Consider the following 23,729-nt stretch of genomic DNA (forward strand, 5'->3'; position numbering starts at 1 on the left):
ATTTGCTCATATGCACGATATGCACGATTTACTTCATGTTGCCTTCTGGTGTTTATATTTTGTACTGTACTCATATTGTGTGCCGACTTATCCTTGGCCGGTCGTTAGTGCCTGCCTTGGACACCATCGCAACTTCTTGGTCCGTATCGGAGTACGTCCGAACTTCATCACGTGTAGCTTAGTTGGGTGGCTCCCATTAAACTTTCTCTTGCATTGGGAACGGTCTTGTTGTGAGACTCCACCTATAGTAAGTGGGTTCGAGCATGCGTATGGTTACTTTTGGGCAACCCCTGCAGGGTGTACATCTTATCGATAAGCCGTGTCTGCGGTTATGGATGACTTGGAATTGTATGGCTTGATCATAGAACAACTTACACCTTTATGTTGTTGCTAATAATTTGCTAATAACTTGCGTAGTAATATAGCATTACTACAACGGTTACCTAATAAAACTTGTCAACCGTTTGAGTGCCCTTGTTAGTACTTCTTCCTTTGTGAAGGGGGAATGCATCGGTTGTGTTATGTTTGCAGAGTATAGAACTATTAGTTATGCGCTCTCTCACCTTCTCTGATAGACGAATGTTGTAGAGTGTCTCTATAGGTTTTTAGTGCTTGCGCGCTGCCGCTTAACCCCACCATATTGCCTATGACGTTTCTCTTGCGTCCTCTAAGTCCCCTGCGTGCCTCAAGTACAAAGGACGACTGGTTGACGAATGCTTATACGTCTTGAAGTCTTGTTAAGTACGAACCCGTACTTATTGCTGCTTTGAGACATAACCGGGCAGGTATGAAGACATGTGCGATGAAAACGACGTTAGCAAGGTTACTCTTCCGGCTTGGCATGGGCAGGGTTATGGACGCCACTGGTTATATTCAGGACTCTTAGTCCAATTTGTATCTTGTCCGTACTCGGACGTATTTGATCTTCTGTATGATTTAGATATTTGTATTGTATATTTGTATCTTGACTCGTTGGAGTCATTGTTGTAATATATGTTTCTTGTGGGCTCTATTGTAAACCTGTTGTAATGTTACTGCTTGTGTTAATTCCTCTAGCATCACATGTGTGATTCGTCGCGCACGTCGTGTCGGAGGCCGTCTCTGAATCGATATCGTGCGGATTTTGGCGGGATCGCTGGAATCCTCATGGTACCGGTTCCGGGGCGTCACAACCTCCCGCTGCTTCCTCTCATCGCGTGTATTTTTATCTGGCGTAGACGCCAAGCCGTAGTGCGAATGGTTAAGCCGTAGTGCGAATGGTTGTGGCTCGTACCGGCGCCAGCCACATGACCTCTATGCAGCCTTCTCGTAGGTCAATGATTATTAACTATGTTTATCGTCCGTACGAGAGGCTTATCCCAGTGTACCTTGCCCGTCGATGCCTGGGACGAGGAGCCTTCATCACATTGGCAAGTCTTTGTTTTTGTTATAAACACGACAAGAAAATAACGAAGAACGATAAAAGAAAACGTAGCAGAGACACGAGATTTAACATGGAAAACCCCTTCCAACACAGAAGGGGAAAAAACCACGGGCGCCAGCCAACAAAACTTCACTATATCGTGGAGTATTTACAAACGATGTGGGTTATCTTATAATCTGATAAACCCTAGCTGGCGGCTTACAAGATGTATATATAGGCGGTGGCAACGATCCGTACCGTGGGGGAGGCCCAAGCCTACCGGCGACGGGCCTCGATCCGCTCGTCAGAAGTTAGCCTCCCTTTAGTATATATAAATTTGGATCACAATATAACAGTTTTTCTGCTTCCTGTAGAAGTAACGTGAACAATTTAGACATGTTGCTACTATTATATAAATGATACTTGATGAGTCGTCGGATCTAATTAAACCAGTAAATTGCTTACCAGTTAGTTCTCAATCTCTAGGACCTTCGGGTCGGTCGTGAACCAAACTATATCGGTTACCACCTTGGGGTCCGTCACAAGTTCCCCGTCTGATCTTTTTTTATGGTACCGGGACCTGATAAATCTTCTTTCCTGCGGGTCCTTGTACTTGTGCCAGGGGTTCTGAATGCCTGCATTTCTATAGGACCCGTCCTCCTTCTCCCAATAGGGATCCTTTCTCTCATAGCCACGGCTCCCAATAGCGCCGACGCACCCCAGGCCAGGTGCGCCGACAGTAAGCTATCTTCGCCGGCGCGGCGACATCCTGGCTCGCCGGCAGTATTTTCCACCAGCGCATGCTTCTTTGGTGCGCCGGCAGCGTATAGTGCAGCTATAGGCATTTTCCTAGTAGTGACCGGTACACCTCCGGTGCTCAGGCGCTAGCCCGGGGGGCATATGAACCCCGGCGGGCAGGGGTAGTTGGAGGCGCTCAACGCCTCCACCTCCGCGTGCATGAGGGCAAGATCACCGGACGCCATGGGCAAGATGTGTGAGAGAAATCTATAAAACTAGGGTGAGATGTGGCCCTTCCACCACTTCCCGCCTTCATATAGTGGCGACGATGGCGGGAAGCGGTGGAAACGCTGGAATATGTTGGCGGGAATTGGCGGAACTAGCGGGAAGATGTAGGCAGGAGTCAGCACATCTCGCTGCCAAGACTGGCCCACCGCGATTTCCAGCCGTCCGGCACCCCCGCTAGCTTCCCTTTCTACTGGGTTTGATCTAGGGGCGCCGGATGAAAAGTTGGCGATGAGAAACTATTTTGGGGGCCGCGGCTGGATGCGATTTTTGACGCCAACGCCACCCAAAAGAGTATAAGGGACCTTTGGGGAGGGCGAGTGGAGATGCTTTTAAGTGTGAAGGGGCATGTGGACTGCACGTCGCTGTCTGCAGCTGTTGGAATGGAGCGGATCGCGTGGCTTCATCACCCGCATTCGATGGCCCATGAACGAGTGCTTGTTTTGTCAAATAGCATCCGAGTACTTTTTACCATTTGGGAATAAATAAAAAATACTACTTCCTTCATTTAAAAATAGACTTAAAAATAGACGTTTTAATTTTTTCTATATGTATACTAAGATATATTTAGATACCTCCGTACTCAGATAAAACTAAGGGCATCTCCAACCGGGCGACCCAAACGGACGCGCTGGGCCGTCCGTTTTGGGCCGTTTGGATGGCCGAGCGGACACGCGGACAGCGGCCCGCGTCCGCGTGTCCGTTTGGGTCGCACGCTGCGCCCAACGCGGCGACCCAAAAAGATGTCACGTGGTTCGTCTTCCTTGCGCGGCGCTGCGCCATGGTAGGCCTCGACGGGACAACAATGGTGGACGGTGGAACGCGCGGGAAAGTTCCCCCGCGCGCGAAAAGGCCATTGGGGCGCGCTCGCGCCCAAGTTTCCCGCCAGGCCGCCGGCTATAAAAGGCGGCGGCGGTCTCACAGACCGCATCACACCCGCTCCGCCGTCCTCTCCCCCTCCACCTTCTCCGGCGCCCTCTCCATCGCCATGCCGCGCACCCTGCAGGCCACGTGGGCCAAGCTCTCCCTCGCCGCCCGGGCCAGGTTCCCGCGGACGGAGGAGGAGGAGCGCGCGGACTCGCGGTGGGTCGCCGACGACGAGGCGCTCCACATCGCTGCCGAGGCGGGGGCGAAGAAGGGAGGGGACGCGAAGATGGTGGAGGCGGCCGCGGACGGCTGGCACGAGACCGCGGACGGCTGGTACGAGGCCGCGGAGGAGGGGGCGGCCGCCGCGGAGGAGGAGCCCGTCGACGAGGAGGACCTCGCGCTGGCGAACATCAACGCCGCCATCGAGGAGCGTCTCGCCGAACTCACACGCGTGACGAAGGAGCACGAGGCCACCTGCCGGGCCCGTCGTCGCTGATTAGTTGACCTCCTCGGCCCGAAGAACGAGCTACTCGCTATGCGAGCAGCCCGCCACCTCATCTAGATGCCCTTGCCCGAGCGGCGCGCCCGGGAGGCTGCTGCGTCGGCGGAGCGTGGCCGACAAGAACGCATGCGCCGGCGGAACGAGAACCACGAGGCCCAAGCCGCCGGCCGCGTCCGCCTGGAGGCGCGCACCGCTGTGGAACGCGCCGCCCTGCAGGAGCTGGAGCTGTGCGGGAAGCAGATGGTGCCGCCGCAGGAGGCGGAGCGCGAGCGCGCCCGAGGTGCGCGGGCGGAAAGGAGGAGGATGAAGGCCTCCGCCGCGCCACCCAGCTCGAAAGCTGGAGTGGAATCCTCACGCGTACAGGCCGCTCGCGTCGAGTGAAATCCACGGCCCCGACGGCGAGCCGGCGAGGAGTCGCCGGCGAGGCCGCCGGCCCCGTACGTATTAGGATAGAAGTAGTAGGCAAAAAATTGTAATGGGTTCGTTTTAATGAAAAAAAATTATCTATTTCTATGACACGCGGGCCATGGGCGGACAAGAGGCGGACGCAAGAGGCCAGCCATCGGCGTCCGCGGCCATGCAAACTCGCCCCAGATTTGGGCCGGGTTTGGGTCGTCCCTGACGCCGCGGCCATCCGTTTTAGGGATGGGTCCGCGCGCTGGGCCGCGTTTTTGTCCGGTTGGATCCATCCGGACGCGCGGGCGCGGTTTGGGTCGCCCCGTTGGAGATGCCCTAAGACACTTATTTTTAGGGCATCTCCAGCGGCGCGACGCATTTCAGACGCCCAAATTATCCGCTCGCGTCCGTTTGCGTCGCCTGGCGGACGCGAAAATGACCGCGAGGGGCGAAATGTCCGTTTGCGTCGGGGGCTACCTCCAGCGGTCCGACGCATTTTGGACATGCAAATGTTTTTTTTTGGTGCTACTTCTTTTCAATTTTGTTCAATGATCAAGTTTTAAACGCGAAAAGGTTATACTCAATGATGTCATGTTGATCGAATCGAATAGATTATAGCCTAAACAATTAACCGGATACTTCAATCGACTAGATTCAAACATATTTAACATACAAAGAAGAAGAAAATTATGAACATATAAACTAAAACTATTTTTTGGCCTTCTTGTTAGAAGGCCCTGCCTCGTCATCTAAACTCCTGCGCCTCTTGCTTGTCACCTCCTCGTCGGAACTGGAGGACGACGCGCCCGTCGAGGAGTTGAAACTGGAAGAAATGGCGTCTTTGTCGTCGTCGTCGTCGGTGAACGGACGACGACGCGCTGCCCGCGCCAGCGCCCTGGACTTCTTCCTTGCCGCCGCCTTGTCGTCCGCCGCCTCCCGCGCCTCCAACCGGGCAAACTTGCTGTCGGAGTCCTCCTCCTCCTCCTGGCCCTCCTCCTCATCGTCGGCGTCGCTGGCAGGGCCGCCTCCGTCCTCCTCCTGGCCTTCGCTGCCATTGCCGCCTCCGTCCTCCTCGTCCTCACTCGGCGTGGAGGCATGGTCGCTGGGCGTGGAGCCCGGATCGCTTGGCGCCGCAGGGGATTCCCACCAATGCAGAAATCCGGGCGACTTGCCCTCGCTCTCCGAGTCGGACGGCAGCGTGTAGTCGCTCATGGCGTGCCGGTGTTGGAGAAGAAGAAGAAGAGGAAGAAAAAGGAGGCGGTTGATCTTGAATTACCGTAGACGCGGGGGTTATAATGTGCAAGGATTAACGGAGGCGCATATAACGAAGAGGCCGACGGTTGCTCTTCCGCGGCGGTTCGGCGCTCCATTGATCGCCGCGGTTGCCACACCGGCGCGCGTTGTGAATTCGAGGCCGATCGAACCTAGGTCGCTGCCAGGCGGGCCCGTGGGGAAGCGAGCGGACGCTCGGCGCGACCGCCGAGCTTCCGCGGAGACGCAAACCTGTCGCATATTTGGGCCAGGTTTGCGTCTCGGCGGACGGCCCGGTCACTTTGCGTCGCGCCGCTGGAGAGGGTGCCAGACGCATTTTCGGTCAAAGCAGACGCAAACGGTCGCTCAGCGTCCGTTTGCGTCGCGCCGCTGGAGATGCCCTTAGACGGATTGATAAATATCATGCTGTGTTTGGTTGCAATGAATTGAGCTCTGAATTGAATTGGCAATGGAAAACCAAATCAACCAATTCAATGGAATACCACAAAGAGTGTTTGGATGCGCGTGGTATTTAGCTATAGAATTCAGGTTTCAATGGAATAACAAATCCTGTTTGGATGTCACATGTGTGGAAATGAGAGTATTTTTCAATTTGAACAATATAACCTCTATAATATAAATGAAAATAGCATAAAATGGATACATAATGTCTCACAAATAGCACAAAGTGGGTAATTATGTCTTACAAATAGCACAAAGTGGACAATCATGCTTACAAATAGTAGAAAGTTGGTACATTATATCTCACAAATAGCACAAAGTGGATACAGTACGCGTCAAACAATCCATAAACATGAAACTTTTTCTGGTCGCAGCACTTCTTCTCCTCAATTTCTGCAAAATCGAAATAAAAATTGCTCTCAGATGTGTGTGTCTATGGTTACATAGGGGAGGGCGCCGGTCGACCTCCAATTCTGGCCGCCGCCACACACAGAGGAGAGGGGAGGCCGCCGGTTGACCACCTCCCGCCGGTCAACCACTTCCCGCCGCCGGTCTTCCATCTCCCGCCGCCGTTCAGCTACGCGCCTAGGGTTCAGGGCGCGTGGGGAGGGGGCCGCCAGGGGGATGGGGAGAGGGCGGGCGGAGGAAGGGCAGCGGCGGCCGGAAGGAGAAACAGATGGGGAGAGGGCGGGCGGAGGAGCTTACCTGGCGGTGCCGCCGGGTCGCCTGCAGCAGCCATCGACGGAAGCGAGCCTCCCCAGTTCTCGCTCGCACTTGAGTTCTCGGGAGAGACCAATTCTGAGGGAATACGGAGCTCGTGACCTCTGAATCGAGCTACGTGTTATTTTGGCCCGCGGGAGGGTACGCTCGGAATTGGCCCATGATTCCAGAACCCAATACCTAACACATCCAAACACATCCAAACAGCAGAATTGGGGCCTCAATTCTAGATTCAAATACCAAGCCCAATTATGTGCATCCAAACAGGGCATCAGGCTATCAAACAGACTGCCAAACGCGCGCTGTACAGTACACATCCGATCCATTTCCACCCTAGCTCTGGGTCCTTCGGAAGAGGAGGAAAATCCTCTCGTTATACAGTTCCAAAACAATCCCCTTCAGCTCCGCCGCCGCAATTTGTCACCCTTCAGCTCCGCCGCCGCATCACCAAGTCCGCCCCTGCGCCACCGCGCACGCTCTCGGGGCTCCCAACTCTAGTCGCTGATGCATGGACGAGGTAAGGACGGAGGCGTGGTGGGGTCGGCGCGCGTGGGCGCTCCTCTCGGCCGTCCGCGCGCGAACGCCGCTGGTGCAGTGCATCACTAACCTGGTCTCCATGGACATCGTCGCCAACGCGATGCTCGCCGCCGGCGCGTCCCCCGCCATGCTTCACTGCCTCCGCGAGGTCCCCGACTTCAGCCCGCGCTGTGACGCCGTCTACATCAATGTCGGCACGCTCTCCGAGGACTGGCTCCCCTCCATGCGCGCCGCCGCCTCCGCTGGCCGCCCCTGGGTGTTCGACCCCGTTGCCGTTGCCGCCTCCGGCTTCCGGATGGAGGCTTGTCTCTCGCTCCTCGCACTCCGCCCTGCTGTTGTTAGGGGAAACGCGTCAGAGATCCTCGCCCTCGCCTCCCGCTCAGACGACTCTTTCAAGGTACCTTCTCTACATAGTAGCATGGCACTCTTTGCTTTCTTGATTTCAAGTCCTATCAGTGGCTGACATCCTAACTAAATCCTCGCTAAAAAATCTTGAACTTTTTTTTTCTTCGAAATGAGGATTACCCAGCCTCTGCATCAATCAATGCACACAACTTTTTTATTACGCAATCCGCAGTTTCAGTGTTTACAATTCATGGATCACAAAGGGTAGACATAAAGATCAACCAGCGGAAAAAGAATAAAACAAGTCGCGTATGCATCTTGTAGTCTTTTAAAAAGCCGCCAACCACCCTGGTTGAAGATATCCTGTGCAACCGTCTCTAGACAATCCATATGTACCCGCTGCTTCTCCGGCAACAGGGACGCCTACTCGTGGATCCCATGAGTACCCATACAGATAACCTGTAAAAAATGAGCAGTTCCTTTTTTGTTAAAGGTAATATCATTTCTGCAATTCCATAGAGACCACACAATAGCACAAGTGCCAACTCGTATTCGTGCCTTTATATCTCTATCTATCCCATTCAACCAATTTCCAAACATATTTGTACAATTAGTTGGTGGGGTAATGTTAAAAGTGAAAAGAACTAATCTCCAAACAAGACGAGCAAAGGGACAATCAAAAAATAAATGGTCAATGGATTCGTCACGATGACAAAAGGCACACTTCTTACACCCATGCCAATTTCGTTTTGACAGATTATCTTTGGTAACAATTACTTTTTGTTGTAAAAACCACATAAAAATCCTAATCTTTAGTGGTACCTTGAGTTTCCAAATATACTTTTTCAAGTAGACCGTGTGTCCATTCATGAAATCAGTATACATAGACTTGACAGAGAACAACCCAGAGTCAGTAAGTTCCCAAACAAACCTATCTGCCTCATCATTTAAAATGACAGCCATAAGGCGCTGAGCTAAATGAAGCCACGCAGCCCATTTAGGTGCAGACAGAATCCGTGTAAATTCTACATTTAAAGGATTATTGGCACATGGATTGTCTTGTGCAAAATGACCACCCCCTCTAGGATATGTCGGCCAGGCATGAACGCCGTTTGGGAAGGCCTAATAACATTATGTGCTATCACAGTAACTCTATTAGTTCCCACTTTTGTGAAAATTTTAAAACTCACGTTGAGTAAACATATGGGTCTATATTGTTGAATCTGCACCGCATCCTCTTTCTTCGGTAGCAGAGTAATCACCCCAAAATTTAATTTATACAGCGGCAAAACACCTTATTGCAGCTGTACGAACATAGCCATAAGATCGCCCTTAATAGTGTTCCCAAAGGTTTTATAAAACTCAGCAGGGAACCCGTCTGGTCCCGGTGCTTTATTGTGTTCCATTTGTGATATAGCCTCAAAAACCTCCTCCTCTGTGAAGTCGGCCGTGAGCATCACATTTTCCTCACTAGAAACTTGAGGTATATCAGAGTTTTCATCATGCGACAGACAGAAGCTATTCTGGACCGGTGCCCCGAATAACTTCTTATAGTATTCAGTAATAAACACTCTCAGATTTTCATCCCCAACTATTGTCCCCTCATCTTGCTCTAACTGAATTTTTTCTTTCTTCTATGTTTACCATTAGCAATCAGGTGGAAATATTTTGAATTGTTTCCCCCTTCTTGCACATATTTAACCTTTGCTCTTTGCGCCCACTTGGATTCTTCTTCCCGTCTCAGTTTTGACAACTTCTCATTTGCCTCTCTCAACCTTCCGCTCTCGGAAGTATTAAGAGGGACTGTTTCAGCCCTGATATCTAATTCATCAATGATAGTCAACAGTCTCTCTTTTCTTTTTTATATCTACCACTTCTATTACGCGCCCACCCTTTGAGGAAGCGTCTTAAGTGTCTTATTTTGTTTTTCCATATTTCAATTGGGCTGCCACCTTTAACAACCGAATTCCATTCTTTCTCAATCATTTCCGCAAAGCCATCCTTACGAATCCAGGACAACTCAAAGGAAAAAAGGTGCTTATTACCAAGGTGAGCTTGTTTACCTGAGGTAATTAGCAAGGGTGTGTGATCAGATCCCGTTCTTGATAACGCTCTAACCGTTACCAATGGATATTTCTGTTCCCAATCCACAGTAGCAAGCACACGATCTAACTTCTCGAACGTGGGATGACTAGCCCATGTGAATTGTCTACCCGAGAGAACGATTTCCCTTAGATTGGGACTTTCGATTATTGCATTACAAACAAAAGGCCAGTGTGGCTTGAAATTATCATTATTCTTCTTATGCGGACCACTGATAATATTGAAATATCCTCCTACCAACATAGGAAGAGTATTATTTTCACATAATCGAACCAGCTCAGCCAAAAAAAAAGGCTGTTTATTAAAAATGGCGAGAATTTCAGTTCCTGGACTCTGCACCAACTAGGGATGCGCACAGCCATTAAGAATGAGTAGTAAGATTTTTAATCTTGTTAAGATTAAAGCATAGTTCTCAATATAAATTGCATGAGTACCAGGTCTAGAAAGTCTTAACTAATCAACCGATTGATTGTGAAATCGCATAGTCTAGGACAAAAGGGACCTTCAGTTAACTGTGTGATGAAGTGAAGGAAAGAAGACATCTAGCATTCTCCTCCCTACCTTCAAGCCACGTTAGCCTTCTCTACTAGCCTACCACCATCCCTCTTCTGTTGGCTGATTTGATCCACATGGTCCTGGTACTGTTGTTTTGGTCGACTCTTTGTCCTCTAAACCACATGGTGTCATCATATGCCATTGTGCTTGTTATTCAAATATGCTATCCACGGAATCTTGTGACTAATTCCAGATTTAAAGAAAACCAGTAACATCCACAACCTAGCTTTGATTTGAAGCTAAGATAAGCCATTTGATACCACCTGTAAGGTCCAATCGTACTGAAGTTACCTTCTACCATAGGTACAGAACACTAGAATGGAAGAACAGCAAGTCCGCTTAACTACAGAAGAAACACAAAGAAAAGGAAAACTACCTTCCTTTGGGGTGGATAGCTCAAACCATTTGTCATGCCATGGCCACTTTGAAGAGGGGCGTGCCTTTGTCGTCATGGGGAAGTGACCTGGTGCACAATTTTGAGATAAATACAAGTGTACAACAATATTTGTAGCTATTGACTAGCAACATACTTAAGTAGTGATATGTTTCACAACTTTAAGTATATATTAGTTCAAATAATGAACACCAATAATGCTTGCAAAAGTTAAGAAACTGCGTGCAAATAACAAGCAGCATCGGTAGAATAAATTATAGGACCTCAAGTCTTCAATAAACGATAAGAAATGCAAAATAAGTAATTAACCTCAAATTATCAAGTTTGCAATTGTAAAATGACCAACAAAAACTAAATATGTAAGAATATTATCTTTTCATATTTACACTCTTCCAACTTCTGAAACGTGGTGACTTCCTCCCTTCATTTATTGTTTCTCCACATAGCAAATAACATCACCATTCAAACTATCATCATTGAGCTGATTGTGCACATAAGTGCTCACAAGTTTATGGCCGGAAAACACCTCTCAGCTGTAGTAGTGCGACAAGCAACATTAGAACTAATTTGAAAAGACGATAAACCAAAGCATAACAAATATGCTTCCTCGTCCCCACCTTTTTTTTGTGAAAGCTCACACATAGCTTGTGTGCTGAATAATCTATCATATTCTCACACATCAACAATGTAGAGCATCGACGCAAAGATGATCAGTTCATCTGTGCTAAAATCATTTGGATATCTTGGAATCAAAGCGTCGAGCCAAACAAGCAACTTGGAATTGGCCAATAAAGAACACCATAAATCTACTTGATAATGATGATTATTGGTAATTCTAGTTGTTTGCCGTCTCTTCGTGGGTTGACGTCTGCTTCTTCCTTTGCCAACCGGAGAATATCATGCTTCGCACAAATGCACATGCTTCACTTCACAGAGATCCCTACCAATGTCCTCTAATCCCAACAAAATGAGTTCTTGCCGATTGCATACACCTAATGGCATTCACTGCCTATTGATTCTTCTGCTACAGTGTTAATGACAAAGTGTCGATGGTTACTAAAATAGTCAACATGAGATGCAAAAATAAGACATTCAGTTGACTGAAAGTACAGTAGAGAAACCATTTGTCTGATTTCTATTTGTTCTGTCCTTTCTGTCTTGCTTTTCCACAAACCCTAGCACCTCACAACCACTGGAACATGTTCATCCAGACTTTTTAGTGTTTTACAATGATAATTTATAACTCAAACGAGCGTTTCAAGCTTTTTAAGGTATTGCTCTTGATGGATACTTTCCAAGCTGTAAGTTGCTCACATCCTAGAAACAGTTCTTGGAATTTTCATTATAAAGCACTGGAAAGTTCAGTTTACATATTTTCTCAATAGTTTTCAAAGTGGTAGAGTTTATGGAACTTGAAGAAAAGAAGCAGAACAAATAGACATCAAGAAAATGCTCTTGTAATGTATTTTCAATAATTTTGTCTTATTTGTACATCTCATATTGACAATCTTAGTATAACCATCAACCCCTTGTCATTAGCATCCTGGCAGAAGGATAAAGGCATTGACTGTATTAACTGTGAAATCAATCAGAACTCAGTTTGTTCAACTTGAGAATATGTGTAGGAATCTTTGTTAAGTGAAGCATATCAGAAGTATGATATTCTCAAGTTGAGATGGAAGAAACATGCGCCAGTCCAAAGAAAAGACTTAACTAGAATTATTAACAAACATCAGTATCAAGTGGCATTTGATGTTCTCGATTGGCCATTGGAACAACTTGTAGTCGCTTTAACGAGATGGCCTCATTCTTGCATGTTTGTTTGGCCACGTATCCAGGAGACTTGTTTCATGATTTTAATTTGGATAATGTGATGCACATGGTCTTTCCATTTTATTTTGATTCCATGTAATTAAGACCGCTTAGCCATCATCTTTGCCTGTACAGTACGAGAAGAGGATAGATTCTCCAACATACAAGTTTTTTTAAGAATGTTGGAGACAGCAAAGCATGTCTTATCGGCTTTTGAAACTAGAAATTTGTGCTCTCTCTTGCCACTGATACAATTGAGAGGTGGTGGTAAAACCTATTTGCGCAATTGCCTCAATGATATAGTTTGAGTGATAATGTTATTTGATACTATTGGAGAAAGAAGAAACAAAGAATGTTATCAAAGATGAATTTTTTCATGGAACTAAGTGCGTAAATATTAATGGCGATATTTTTATGACGTTAATTTCATTTGGTCATCTTACTGTTTTCACTTCAAAACTTGAAGTCAATCTGTTACTTTTATTCGTTATCGAAGACTTAAGTAGCATAATTTATTTTGTTGACAACATTCTTTTGCGAGCGGTTTTCTGCTTTGGTTTCTTCACTTTGGTAACCACTTTTTTGCTAGGGTACATTTTTTAATTTCTCGAATTATATATAGCAATAGTTGCAGCATACATTATTATTTAGTACGTTATGGGCTAAAAAGTTACATATATTGATGTATGTATGTCAAAGACGTGTCTATGACGACTGCCTTATCTGCCAATTTTGTGAAGGCGAGCAACTCACGCACCAAGCCTATACTGCTGACAGTATTCCATCTTGCTGCCAATGGCACTAATACTTGTGTACTTGTAGGGCGTGGACAGTTCACATGACTCATCGGATGCCCTGCAAGCCGCGAAAGCATTGGCACAGTCCAGCGGGGCTGTAGTTGCTGTGTCCGGAGCTGTTGATTTTATAACCGATGGTATTCAGGTTGTAAGTGCGAGCAACGGTGTACCCATGATGCAGAAGATCACAGCGACAGGGTGTGCTGTGACTGCCCTTATAGCGGCATTTGTCGGGGCAGATCCGTCGGATGCTCTGGTCGCGGCAGCATGTGCTCTTGCCATCTTTGGGCTTGCTGGAGAGATTGGGATGGAGTCAGCCAGGGGACCTGCCTCTCTCAGGATGCACCTCATCGATGCTCTTCACGGCCTCGACGAGCAAACCGTCACATCTGGAGTGAAAATTTCGCTGCTGCCATAATCCCTGTGCCCCATGGCTATGTATGTTGTATGTGATACAAGTCTGGAGTAGGATCACGTCACCTCCTCAGTGCTTTGAAAACTTGAAGCAAACCAGATGGACCGTTACTCCTCCATTTGTACCTGACAAATAATCCCGTGACCTTCCAGGCTATACTAAGACTAGTCACAATGGGTATGATACTACTGTATGATATTATCTCCGCAATGCGTACTATCATGTAGTAGTATCATAGGCTAGTTATATTTATTGATTTGTAGAATCTCAATACAAATTTGTGTACAAGATTTATTTAAAATTATTTTTTCTAGTTGTACGTATGATACAATATCTACCTATGATACTACTATCATCTATTTAATCATTAATTGATGTGTCATATCAGTTTTTTGCATGCATGTAGTGCGTGATACTAGCTATGATACTCCTATCGTGAGTAATCTTGTACATAGCGAATTGTGATGCCAAAGGTATTATGCATGTGTGTCATCTGCACAGCCAAAGATGTCTCACAAGATTAAGAAAGCCAGTTGACACAAGGACAATTGCACGAGTAGCTTTGTTGCTGCCTTTTTTGTATTGACTTTGAGATCACCGAACGAGTTGTTTGTTCCAACGCTTTGGTGCAAAGTATCACGTGGATGTATCTTTAGTTACGTTGCAGGCACTGATGCGAACAAGATGCTTTGATCATGCGTTTATTTCTAGGTTGCCAATTTAAGTAACGTCAAACTAGTTATATACTACAAATATGTATCATTAGAAAGTTTAAATATTATACTCCCTCCGTTCCTTTTTAATTGACTCAAATTTAGTACAAAGTTATCTGAGTCAATTAAAAAAGAACGGAGGGAGTACTTTCTAATGGTATAGTTTCTATAGTGTAAAATTTATATTATATTATATTAATTAGATTGATGATTTTGAAATATGTGTAGGCCCTGTAAATCGGGATGGAGAGATTATCATGTGTAGATCTGTATCATACCATGTAGAACTAAAAAAGCTAATGTAAATAAATCTTGTACGGAGTACATATATTTGCAATGCGGGTATTTAGTTCTATGCCCCTGGTTTCTTAGTTGTGCTCATTTTTTCCATTCGATAACTTTTTGCTCACTTTTCCCCATGTGTTTAAACTTTTGCTTTCACATTTTTCTCACTTTTACCCCCTGTATAGTTGCTCACTGCGAAGGCAAAATGAGCGAGTGGGAAAAAGTGAGTAGTGTTAACGAACGAGGGGTATAGAATTAGGAGATTCTACAAACTAGAAATGTAACGAGAATATGATACTACTATAAATGGTGATATGCACAATAGTACTAGTACTCCCTCCGTTCTTGAATACAAGGCCACTGATGAAAAATGCATTTTTCATAATACAAGGCCATAAACACTAAGACTGCTCATAGTGCAAGTAATTTCACTAGTTGAAAGTTCAGAAATGGTAAACCTAGGGGGGTGAATAGGTTTCTATTAATTTTTATTATTTCTTTGCAATATTAGGTTTTGCGGAATATAAAGGTTAGCCTAATGCAAACTAGGTGAGGCACCCTATATGATGATACAAGTAACTCAAGCACGAAGTTTGGTTAGGGATAACCGATAGCATGCGGAGACGAGGGTTTATTCCCGTGTTCCCTTCCTTTGCAAGAAGGTACGTCACGTTTGGAGGGGTCGATGTCCCACGAAGGATTCCCCAACGCCATGAAGAATCACCTTATTCTCCGGAGTCTGTCCCATGAAGGAATAGCTCACTCACTGGTGGTAGACTTTGAGGCAGCCTCCAAACCTTCACAATCTTGTCAGGAGTAAATCCACAGCCCGGATGCTTCCGGACCTCTTTTGCCCACCTAGGATTTCCAAGAAACCCTAGAGAGCAAGTATTTTGATGAATACAAGGGGGAACAAGATTTGACTCTGTGGAACTATAGATCAAGACCTCCTCTATCTTTTCCCCGGAGGGATTCGAGTTTGGGTGGAGGAGGAGGGAGATCTGAGGCTTTTGGTGTTTCTATCAATGGAGTATGAGAGAGAGAGCTCAAGAACAGTTTGTAATGTAGTGCCTAAGTGTTCTGAGCTAGGTGAAGGGGTATTTATATGGTCCCACGAAATCCAGCCATTGCAACTTGTTCAGCTCAGCAAATCGTCGAGGAGGCCGGTCAACCGGGCCTGGGGCCGGGCCGTCCGATGCAGGGGCCGGTTAGACCGGGCCACAGACCGGACCATCCGGTCCAAACCGGACCTGGCGCCGGACCGTGACCGGGGCGGATCGGAGACATACATAACATGGCCCCGGTTGTCATCGGAGCAGAAGATGGTCCGCGCCGGGGCAGCCGGTCCATAGGCCGGTCCGACCGGGCGTGAGGCCGGACCAGGCCGGTCCAAACCGGGCCACCCGCCGGGCCAAGATCGGGGCACATTCTGGACAAACAGAACATGCCCCCGGTTGTCACCGGAGCAAGGGCCGGTCCCGGCCGGTCCACAGGCCGGTCCAACCGGACCTCGGGCCGGCCAGAGGCTGAACAGTCAGTCTTCATTTTTTTGTCGAAGTGGGGGGGGGGGGTTCTCCCTTTACCTTCTTATTCCTTTGATACACCATTATGCCTATTTGGCTAATACCTGGGAATAATCTCATAGACATGTATTAGTCCAATTACTCTAGCAACGGTGTCATTGTTACCAAAATCATGAATAAGGGTAAAATACCCTTACAATCTCCCCTTTTTGGTATACGATGACAAACCGATCTAGAGTCACATATAAGTATTATGGTAAGCTCAAACCTTGATTCCATATAAGATATTAAGACAGCTCCCCCATATTATGTGCACTTGGAGAGTTTGCGTTTGAATGCAAAGTGCACCATTTGTAGAATATGAGAAGCTCCCCAATATCTTTAGGAAACAAGCATACACTACAAGAAAAGTTGACATAGCCGACGAAGTTGAAGTGGCGCCGTGGTTGCTGATGCACCATGGCCGATGATTTTTTCTCTCTCCGTGGTGCACGTCCAAACTATTTTTTTCTCGTTTTTGAGGCCACCTAGCCCAACGAAAACGTCCAAAATATCGCATATGGTGGCCCGGGACGTGGTGCATCATGAATTCTCGGGTGCGCCGGCCGAGTCAACGTAAATCCGCACCGTCCAGGGATGTATGGCCTAGATGGCAGCCTCTCTAGCATTGTTTTTTTTTTGATCGCGCCATCTCGTTCAACGCTCTCCGATCAAGCCGTTTACGATGCAGGATCATGGGTCCCGCATGTCATCCTCTATGAACGATTTTTTTTTTCTTTTCTTGGATTTTTTTACCCCATGATTTCTGGCTACTTCCTTTTTCTTTTGATCCCGTGCCGCCTTGGAAACGTTGAGACCGCTGCTGCAAAATGGGACTCGCATGCCATCCTCTATGTGCAATCAAGTTTCTTTTCTTGGAGTTATTTTTGGCACCTGATATTTGGTCACTTGCCTTTTTCTTTCGATCCCGTGCCGCCACTGAAACGGTGATACCGCTGCTGCTAAATGGGACCCGCATGTCATCCTCTATGTACAATCAAGTTTCTTTTCTTGGAGTTATTTTTGGCACCTGATATTTGGTCACTTGCCTTTTTCTTTCGATCCCGTGCCGCCTCTGAAACGTTGATACCGCTGCTGCTGAATGGGACCCACATGTCATCCTCTATGTACAATCAAGTTTCTTTTCTTGGATAGTTTTTTGGCACCTGATATTTGGTCACTTGCCTTTTTCTTTCGATCCCGTGCCGCCTTGGAAACGTTGATACCGCTGCTGCTAAATGGGACCCGCATGTCATCCTCTATGTGCAATCAAGTTTCTTTTCTTGGAGTTATTTTTGGCCCCTGCTATTTGGTCACTTGCCTTTTTCTTTCGACCCCGTGCCGCCTCTGAAACGTTGATACCGCTGCTACTGAATGGGACCCGCATGTCATCCTCTACGTACAATCAAGTTTCTTTTCTTGGATTATTTTTGGCTCCTGATATTTAGTCACTTGCCTTTTTCTTTCGATCTCATGCCGCCTATGAAACGTTGAGACCGCTGCTGTAAAATGGGACCGCATGTCATCCTCTATGTACAATAAAAGTTTTTTTTCTTGGATTATTTTTTGCTCCTGATATTTGGTCACTTGCCTTTTTCTTCCGATCTCATGCCGCCTTTGAAACGTTGAGACCGCTGCTGTAAAATGGGACTCACATGTCATCCTCTATGTACAATAAAACTTTCGTTTTTTGGATTATTTTTCACCCTTTGATTTTTGGCTATTTCCTTTTTCTTTCGATCCATGCTGCCTTGGAAACGTTGAGGATGCTGCTGCCTCATGGGTCCCGCATGTCGTCCTCTATGAACAATAAAAGTTTCTTTTCCGGGATTATTTTTGGCTACTGATATTTGGTCACTTGCCTTTTTCTTTCGATCTCATACCGCCTGTGAAACGTTGAGGAACCTGCTGGCTCATAGGACCCGCATGTCATCCTCTATGTACTATAAAAGTTTTTTTCTTGGATTTTTTTTCACCCTCTGATTTTTGGCTATTTCCTTTTTTCTTTTGATCCCCTGCCGCCTTGGAAACTTTGAGTAAGCTGCTGACTCATGGGACCCGCATGTCATCCTCTATGTACAATAAAAGTTTCTTTTCTTGGATTATTTTTCACCCTATGATTTTTGGCTATTTCCTTTTTCTTTCGATCCCCTACTGCCTTGGAAACGTTGAGGATGCTGCTGCCTCACGGGTCCCGCATGTCATCCTCTATGAATAATAAAAGTTTCTTTTCTTGGATTATTTTTGGCTCCTGATATTTGGTCACTTGCCTTTTTCTTTCGATCTCATGCCGCCTTTGAAACGTTGAGGAAGCTGATGCCTCATGAGTCCCTCATGTCATCCTCTATGAACAATAAAAGTTTTCTTTGTTGGATTTATTTTTTACCCCTAATTTCTGGTTGTTTGCCTTTTTCTTTTGATCTCCTGCCCCCTTTGAAACGATGAGGACGGAGCTGGCAGGTCGGTCCCGCATGTCATCCTCTATGAACAATAAAAATTTCCTTTGATGGATTTATTTTTGACCCCTAATTAATTTCTGGCTATTTCTTCTTTTTCATTTGATCCCCTGCCACTTTGGAATCGTTGAGGATGCTGCTGCCTCATGGGTCCCACATGTCATCCTCTCAGAACGGTAAATATTTCTTTTCTTGGATTTTGTTTACCAACTGATTTTGTCTTAGTTTTTCTTTCGATCTCCTGCCGCCTTTAAAACATTCAGGACGCTGCTGGCTCACGGGTCCCACATGTCAGCCTCTATGAACAATAAACGTTTAGGATGCTGCTGCCTCATGGGCCCCGCATGTCATCCTATCAGAACGATAAATGTTTCTTTTCTTGGATTTTTTACCAACTGATTTTTGGTTTATTTTTTCTTTCGTTCCCCTGCCGCCTTTAAAACGTTGACGACACTGCTGGCTCATGGGTCCCCGATGTCAGCCTCCCCGTACAAGAAACATGTGATATCTTGATTATTTTGCAGACAATAAACAGTGTATTTCGCTCTAAGCTATTGCAAACGGATAAATTAAATCTTTATTTTTACATAAAGAAATTTAGATGTTGAATCTCCTTGTTTTTTATTTTTGCGAAGCATAAGACTTTCCTGTTTTGAAGTGGGCAGCAATTGTACGAGTCAAAAGGCGTCCAGCAGAATAGTTCAAAGGCCCAGATGGCCAGATGCAGCCCAAGCGAAATCTTTCTTTTCTTTGATTTTTTTGACCCCCTGATTTCTGGCTACTTCCTTTTTCTTTTGGTCATGTGCCACCTTGGAAACGTTAAGACCGCTGCTGCAAAATGGGACCCGCATGTCATCCTCTATGTACAATAAAGTTTCTTTTCTTGAATTATTTTTGACCCCTAATTTGTGGCTACTTCCTTCTTCTTTCGATCTCATGTCGCCTATGAAACGTTGAGTAAGCTGCTGGCTCATGGGACCAGCATGTCATCCTCTATGTACAATAAAAGTTTCTTTTCTTGTATTATTTTTCGCTCCTTATATTTGGTCACTTGCCTTTTTATTTCGATCTCATGCCGCCTTTGAAACATTGAGACCGCTGCTGCAAAATGGGACCCATATGTCATCCTCTATGTACAATAAAATTTTCTTTTCTTGGATTATTTCTTGCTCCTGATATTTGCTCACTTTCCTTTTTTCTTTCGATCACATGCCGCCTCTAAAGCGTTGAGTAAGGTGCTGGCTCATGGGGCCCGCATGTCATCCTCTATGTACAATAAAGTTTTTTTTCTTGGATTTTCTTTACCCCTGATTTTTGGTCACTTGCCTTTTTGTTTCGATCCTGTGCCGTCTTTGAAATTGAGGAGGCTGCTGGCTCATGGGTCCCACATGTCAGCCTCTATGAACAATAAACCTTTCCTTTGTTGGATTTATTTTTTACCCCTAATTTTTGGCTATTTGCCTTTTTCTTTTGATCCCCTGCAGCCTTTGAAACGATGAGGACGCTGCTGGCAGGTCGGTCCCACATGCCATCTTCTATGAAGAATAAAAGTTTCCTTTGTTGGATTTATTTTTGACCCCTGATTTCTAGCTATATGACTTTTTCTTTTGATCCCCAGCCGACTTTGAAATGATGAGGATGCTGCTGGTAGATCGGTCCCACATGTCAACCTCTCTAAACTATAAATGTTTCCTTTCTATGATTTATTTTTGACCCCTATTTTCGGGATACTTGCCTTTTTTTGGATCTCCAACCGCCTTTGAAACATTGAGGACGATGCTGGCTCATGAGTCCCACATGGCATCCTCTCAGAACGATAAACCTTCATCTCTTTCGTTCCAAGATCTTGCAAGTTGATAGAATAAATCATGGAATTATTAGGATATGTTTTAAATTTTAAATCCACTTTATGAATTTTTAAAAATTCCGTGATCCATGTGGGTATGGAGCGATCAAGGATTTTAATATTGGGCATGAGCAGTTTCAAAAATTACAACCCAATAATTCAAAATAAATAAAAACAATTTTTATGTAGAATCTTCGTGTTTTTTTTTCCAATCATAAGATCTGTGGTTCATTAAAAAAGAGCCAAAATTGTATGAGCAGAAAGGCCCATTTGTAGTTATTTGGCTTCGACAACCGGAGAAAGTAGGCCAAGGGCTACGAAAAATTGAGAAAGCAAAAAAAAAGAACTATACAGGGGGCTACAGGCAGCTAACTTTGTTAGGCCTGCAGATGCTAAATCTCATATATATATATATATATGAGGTTGTAGAGATATTAGTCGTAAACTTAGTCAAACTTAAATAACATAGAATTAGGTAAAGGAGAACCTGAGTTATTTTGAATGAGGGGACGTCACAATCACTAATCAAAGATAATTGTGGGAAACTGAAATCTATTCAAGAAAATGGGAGAAATAATGTATCGAAAACAAAATTAATTATACAATTTTGCATATTGTTCATCAATATAAACAAAGAACAGTTTGATCTGCATGTAGGTACGTCCAATCAAGGCTTTTTCCCCGATCTCTAGAAAATACCGGTGGGCACATGTATTACCCGTTCGCGGAAATGCCAGTCCAAATACCGGCTAAGATTTTCCAAAAAAAAATTAATATTTATGTAAAATATATCAAAGGTCGTCAAATTTTACACAAATTTTGGTAAACACCGGCCGGTGCTTTCTTACACCGATAGGTACCCAAAAAATCCGGTTATTGGTAAGATTTCAAATATAACAGCCAAGAACTAAAACTCTGCATCGGATTGATCGGATTTTACACATAATAATGGGAAGGTTTATATTAAAATATAAGTTGTGCATAGAACCATTTTCTTCTATTTTTCTGTTTCTCATAGAACCATTTTTTCTAGACGAATCTCGAGGCTGTATTTTTTTTTGTCTCATTCACGTTCATTGATGTGGTCGCTTGTGGAAAAAAAAGTAGTCTTATAGGCTGGTAGATGGCCACAATAGCACTGCACCCACTCCATCTACACACTCGGCGTCTCACATGAGGTAGCCAGATAACTCTAGAATGCCCGCAGAATCTTGCGTGACCTGGAAAAAGCTATCGGCAAACAGTGCGGTGGCAGAGTGACTACATAGGTGGGTGAAGTGTGAAGACTTTCATTGTGTGCCGTTATATTGGCATACCAAACGGCTTACATGTAGCCACACAGTCCTCTGCTTAAAGCAATTAAACGTGAGCCGTCTGATTGGAATGATCCAACGGTGTATATGATTAGATATTTGTATACAATATAGGAGTATAGATAATGTACCAGTTGGTCTAGTTTTAAACTGAGTATAGAGCTTCAATCCTGACCCTTGGAGTGCTAAATCTAACGGTGCACAACATCAGGATTCTCTGTGAACAGTGCACATAGCTAACTCTACAATATTTTAGAACCATCACGTGAGCCTTGGGTCTACCCCAAAAAGTGACCAAATATCTGAACCCCCTGAAACATAGGAATGACCCCGTTCAAAGAAATCGCTATTCAGCACTGCTACATGGATCAATGGAAGGTAAGGGACACGTACTGTTACGGTCTCAACTCTCAAGGAAATATCAAAGGAAAATGTAGGTAAATATAAGAAACGAGTGAGTGTTAGATGTACACGTATTTTTTATTTTTTATTTGTTCCCTTTGTTTGCTGACTGATGGGAAGAAACATCATTTTTTGTAGGACCACTCTTGTTTTCGTATTTCATATATGCATTGTTGGCAATATTTTCTTTCGAAAACCATGAATATAGCTCGAGCTACATGTAGCATGGTTTTTGAAAATTTTGAGAGCTGCATTTTAAAGTTCCAAAGAAAACGGAGATTAAATACGCGTGTCGACAATGTTGTGTTCTACCAACATGCAAATGTCCAAATTAAAATATCTTATATTTAAGATTTTGCAAAAACAAATCTGACATATATACTGCAACATTTTATAACTTCAAAATCTATCAGATTTTGTCATTTTGTGCGGCCAGAATATAGGGTATCTCAATTTCAAATTTTACACTCTGGTAGAATAATGCATTCTCTACATCTAATTTATTTTAGTTTTTTATATTGTTTCAAAACTTGCGAAAGACATGCTATAAATATTCTTTTGATTATCAAACAGAATCTTGAATGGTTCGACGTGCATACATACTAGTAATATAAAAATATAAAAGTTCTCGCCTTGTACACATTTTGTTAATTTTTTTGGAATGAATACAACATTCAATTTGGTAGATTGAGTACTAAACATTTCATGGGAAACTTAAAGCAGCTTGCCAAACAAAGGCTAATAGAAAAAAACAGATGTATGACAGGAATAACATCCACGATGGGGTTAAAATATGCATAAGCTTCGGGCAATTTGGCAAAGAAAAATCTAGTCGGATAAAGAACAGAATTATGAAAGGTACAGGTTAAACTAAGTAAATTAGGCATAACAAGTATTTCATTCTTGTAGAGTAAATAATTGGATTTTTGTTGGTTGGGTTCTTTATTATTTGGTTGCTATTTAGATTTCCAGCTTAATTTGGTCTATGAAGAAATCATGTTGAAATCATTACAAACTTTTATGTTTGATATGTTATTTGATTTGGATCCTATGAAGATTTTGGAATAGTTCCTCTCGATCTACTCCATGGTTCATGGTATACCTCTTTCTAGCTCCTAGGTTTAGCTTGGCTTGTTGTTGGTGGTCTTGACGATTCTTCACCTCCCTGAGCTAGTGTTGCTCCTCCTAGCTTCTGGATCTTTGTGCTTATGTGCTTTCATGTGATCATGTTGGCTACACACGGGCCTGGTGGGGTTTAGTGGATGAAATGGATGAAATACTGGTTCTTGTATGAACTAGTGATGCTCTATTGTTTCCGATGCTAATCTTCTTGTGGTGTTGGTTGATGGTTTGCTGCTATCACTACAAGAAAAGTTCTGATAGACAACGTCTCAAAATCGTCCGCTAAGGGGTATTTTTCGTCGCCTATGGGCCTAACCCGACGATATGGGTTCTGTTGTGGAAACTGCGTCAGGCAAAGTCCTACGACGATTTTTTCGGTCCGTCGCGCTTGGGCGCCCTTCCAGCCACGGAAAATCGGACCGTTGCCCAAGTGTTTCCGGGAGCCTTGA

General features: G+C 45.0%; 1 protein-coding gene across 1 annotated transcript; it reads left to right on the forward strand.

Moving 5' to 3' along the window:
• The first annotated feature begins 6,950 nt into the window (after positions 1-6,950).
• On the forward strand, positions 6,951-13,755 carry LOC124692331 (hydroxyethylthiazole kinase). The gene is made up of 2 exons (XM_047225679.1): positions 6,951-7,557; positions 13,192-13,755. Exons 1-2 carry the CDS (start codon positions 7,132-7,134, stop codon positions 13,582-13,584), a joined length of 819 nt encoding a protein of 272 aa, XP_047081635.1. The 5' UTR covers positions 6,951-7,131; the 3' UTR covers positions 13,585-13,755.
• Positions 13,756-23,729: the final 9,974 nt, after the last annotated feature.

The sequence above is a fragment of the Lolium rigidum genome, chromosome 2 (assembly GCF_022539505.1).
Source record: "Lolium rigidum isolate FL_2022 chromosome 2, APGP_CSIRO_Lrig_0.1, whole genome shotgun sequence".
In the NCBI taxonomy this organism is placed as follows: Eukaryota; Viridiplantae; Streptophyta; class Magnoliopsida; order Poales; family Poaceae; genus Lolium; species Lolium rigidum.